This window comes from Sinocyclocheilus grahami, unplaced genomic scaffold (genome assembly GCF_001515645.1).
Source record: "Sinocyclocheilus grahami isolate Dianchi unplaced genomic scaffold, SAMN03320097.WGS_v1.1 scaffold1191.1, whole genome shotgun sequence".
In the NCBI taxonomy this organism is placed as follows: domain Eukaryota; kingdom Metazoa; phylum Chordata; class Actinopteri; order Cypriniformes; family Cyprinidae; genus Sinocyclocheilus; species Sinocyclocheilus grahami.
In genome coordinates this window covers 338,994-342,037 of record NW_015506370.1, presented here as the reverse complement: position 1 = coordinate 342,037, position 3,044 = coordinate 338,994, and the positions used below count along the sequence as shown (strand labels likewise).

At 42.0% G+C, this 3,044-nt stretch overlaps 1 protein-coding gene across 2 annotated transcripts in view; it reads right to left on the bottom strand.

Annotated features, from left to right (window-relative positions):
- atf6b (activating transcription factor 6 beta) overlaps window positions 1-3,044 on the bottom strand; it is a 23,234-nt gene that overhangs the window by 8,822 nt on the left and 11,368 nt on the right. For both annotated transcript variants that reach the window (XM_016253586.1, XM_016253587.1), the window contains exon 8: window positions 2,086-2,249. In XM_016253586.1, the coding sequence (XP_016109072.1) occupies window positions 2,086-2,249 (164 nt within the window). The remainder of the gene's footprint in view (window positions 1-2,085; window positions 2,250-3,044) is intronic.

Here is a 3,044-nt window from a genome sequence, read left to right as displayed (position 1 = left end):
TATCTAAATTACGACCTATGCTCTCAATGTCAAATGCAGAAATGTTAATCCATGCGTTTATGACCTCAAGGTTAGATTACTTTATTGGATTATTGGATGGTTGTTCTGCACGCTTAATAAACAAACTCTAGCTGGTCCAAAATGCAGCAGCTAGAGTTCTCCAGGAAGTATAGCCCGGTTCTATCAACACTGCACTAGCTCCCTATTAAACATCGTATAGATTTTAAAATCTTGCTTATTACTTATAAAGCCCTGAATGGTTTAGCACCTCAGAATTTGAACGAGCTCCGGAATAACCTACCTAACATTGTTCGGGAGGCAGACACACTCTGTCAGTTTAAATCTAGATTAAAGACCCATCTCTTTAACCTGGCTTACACATAACACACTAACACATTTCTGATACTCAAATCCGTTAAAGGATTTTTAGGCTGCATTAATTAGGACAACCGGAACCGGGAACACTTCCCATAACACCCGATGTACTTGCTACATCGTTAGAAGAATGCCATCTACGCTAATATTAGTCTATTTCTTTCTTATTCCGAGGTCACCGTAGCCACCAGATCCAGTCTGTATCCAGATCAGATGGTCACTGCAGTCACCCGGATCCAGTCCGTATCAAGCCCAGATGGTGGATCAGCACCTAGAGAGGACATCTACAGCCCTGAATGTCAGCAGAGATCAGGACAACTAGATGAGCCCCAGAGACAGATCCCCAGTGAGGACCTTGTCTCCTAGACCAGGGGTTTTCAACCTTTTAGGACCCCCCCCCAAAGTTTGTCTAATTTCACTCGCGCCCCTGAGAACCGGCCCTGGTATAGCGTGCGTAATTATACTGAAACATAAATATATAAACAGTTTACCTGATTCAATGTGATGACTGAGCCTGTTTCTGAGATAACAACATGCCAATCTGTGGTTGGATTTCCGACATGACTAACCGTAAATCATCTTACACTGTCAATAAGCATGACTGATACTCGAGCCAACTCTGCTCTAACTGTCGACTAGCAGTGGGAGTCAGATTGCCCCCTAGTGGATGGCTAAAGATTTGTTAACTCGTATTCATAAATCCTCAAGGGAATGTCTCTGAATTAACTGATGCTCGTGCCCCCCTGGGTTGAAAACCCTGTCCTAGACGGCCACCGGGACAAGACCACAGGAACCAGTTGAGTCCTCTGCACAATGTGACTTTGCTGCAGCCTGGAATTGAACTGCTGGTTTCATCTGGTCAGAGGAGAACTGGCCCCCCTGACTGAGCCTGGTTTCTCCCAAGGTTTTTTTCTCCATTCTGTCACCGATGGAGTTTTGGTTCCTTGCTGCTGTCGCCTCGGGCTTGCTTAGTTGGGGGACACTTAATTTCCAGCGATATCGTAGACTTGATTGCACAGATAGTATTTAAACCGAACTGAGCTGGATGATGACATCACTGAATTCAATGATGAACTGCCTTTAACAGAAAATTGAGTGTTTACTATTGTCATTTTGCACTATTTACACACTATTTTCCTAAATAATTCTGTACAGTTGCTTTGACACGATCTGTATTGTTAAAAGCGCTATATAAATAAAGGTGACTTGACTTGACATTTAATATATGATTAACACAGATCTATATTAAGACCTACTGTAATGCATGGATCTAATATAATGTTACACGTCAGATTTTTCCCCAACTATTAACTAAACGTTCATGTAAGACATAACAGATTATGTTTGTATGAATCTCGCCAAGGCATATTTCAGCAGCAGCAGCAGCAGTCGTCCAGAAGTGAGCAGAGAAAAAGGTACTCCTCTCAGAAAACGTACCAATAAAGATAATTTTAGGTGTTTAATTACTATTTGGAGAATTGGGATCTCTAGAAAATGAAGAATGAACTAATTTTTGTGAAAACCTCAAATTCTACCACCACTGACATTTTTCACTACTTTTGCTTGTAACTCAAAATTAGACCATGCGCATTCACACTCATGTTGCCAGCATGGCTCACATTTTCTCTTCTGAACGGAAATCTTGTTGCACAGTGAGCAAAAGATCTAATCATTGAATGAAGTAACTCCACATGTTCTGCAGTCACTCACGTTGATGTCAGTACAGCTGTTTCCGGGCAGGCTGGCCGCTGGGATGATGGGTTTACTGGGGGGCGGGGCTGACGGGCTGGTGCAGTGAGGCATGCTGGGAGACAAAGGCTCCATTTTAACAATAGCGGGAGCAGAAGCCAGACACACGGACTGAGACAGAACCACTGCAGGAGACAAACAGATAACATGCTGGTTATCACGTATCTGCTACAGAAGCAGTGCTGGCAGCAACAACACTAACTTCATTATATTTGAGAAGTGTGACAATAAAACACACACACTATCAGCACTAAATTGCATATTTGGGCTCAGTTTGGGCCTGTATATCCTTCTTGAGTTGAGCTCTATAATCTCACTACATCGTCATTACTGATGTGCGCAGGATTATTTCACACACACTTTATTTCACTCAAATATTACTGAAAGTTCAAAAAACCTCAATAACTGATTATTTTGAGCAGAACTCAATTGGAAAGAGTTACAGCAGATTTCTAGCTCCCAGCATGCTTTGCTTCAGAGTCTGTAAGGAGAGTAAACGTTGAAATTAAATGTTATTTTATGCGTTTTTGCACAAGATTAAATGGGTCATATGATGCGATTTAAATTTTTCCTTTCTCTTTGGAGTGTTACAAGCTCTTGGTGCATAAAGAAGATCTGTAAAGTTGCAAAGACTAAAGTCTCAAATCCAAAGAGACATTCTTTACAAATCCAAAGAGTCAACCACGCCTACCTAAAACGGCTCATTCTAACACACCCCCAACATGTCTACGTCACTATGTGGGAAGATTTGCATAACGCCGCCCAAATGTTCACGCAAAGAAAGAAGGCGTAACTTTTATTCTCGCTGTAGTATTGTTGCTGCCGCCGCCATGTCGTGAAGACGCTGTGTGTTTCATTGTGAAAGCTAAACTACTTTGTTTGGTCTTCCAAAAGAGGACGATATCTGCTTCGTCATGCCT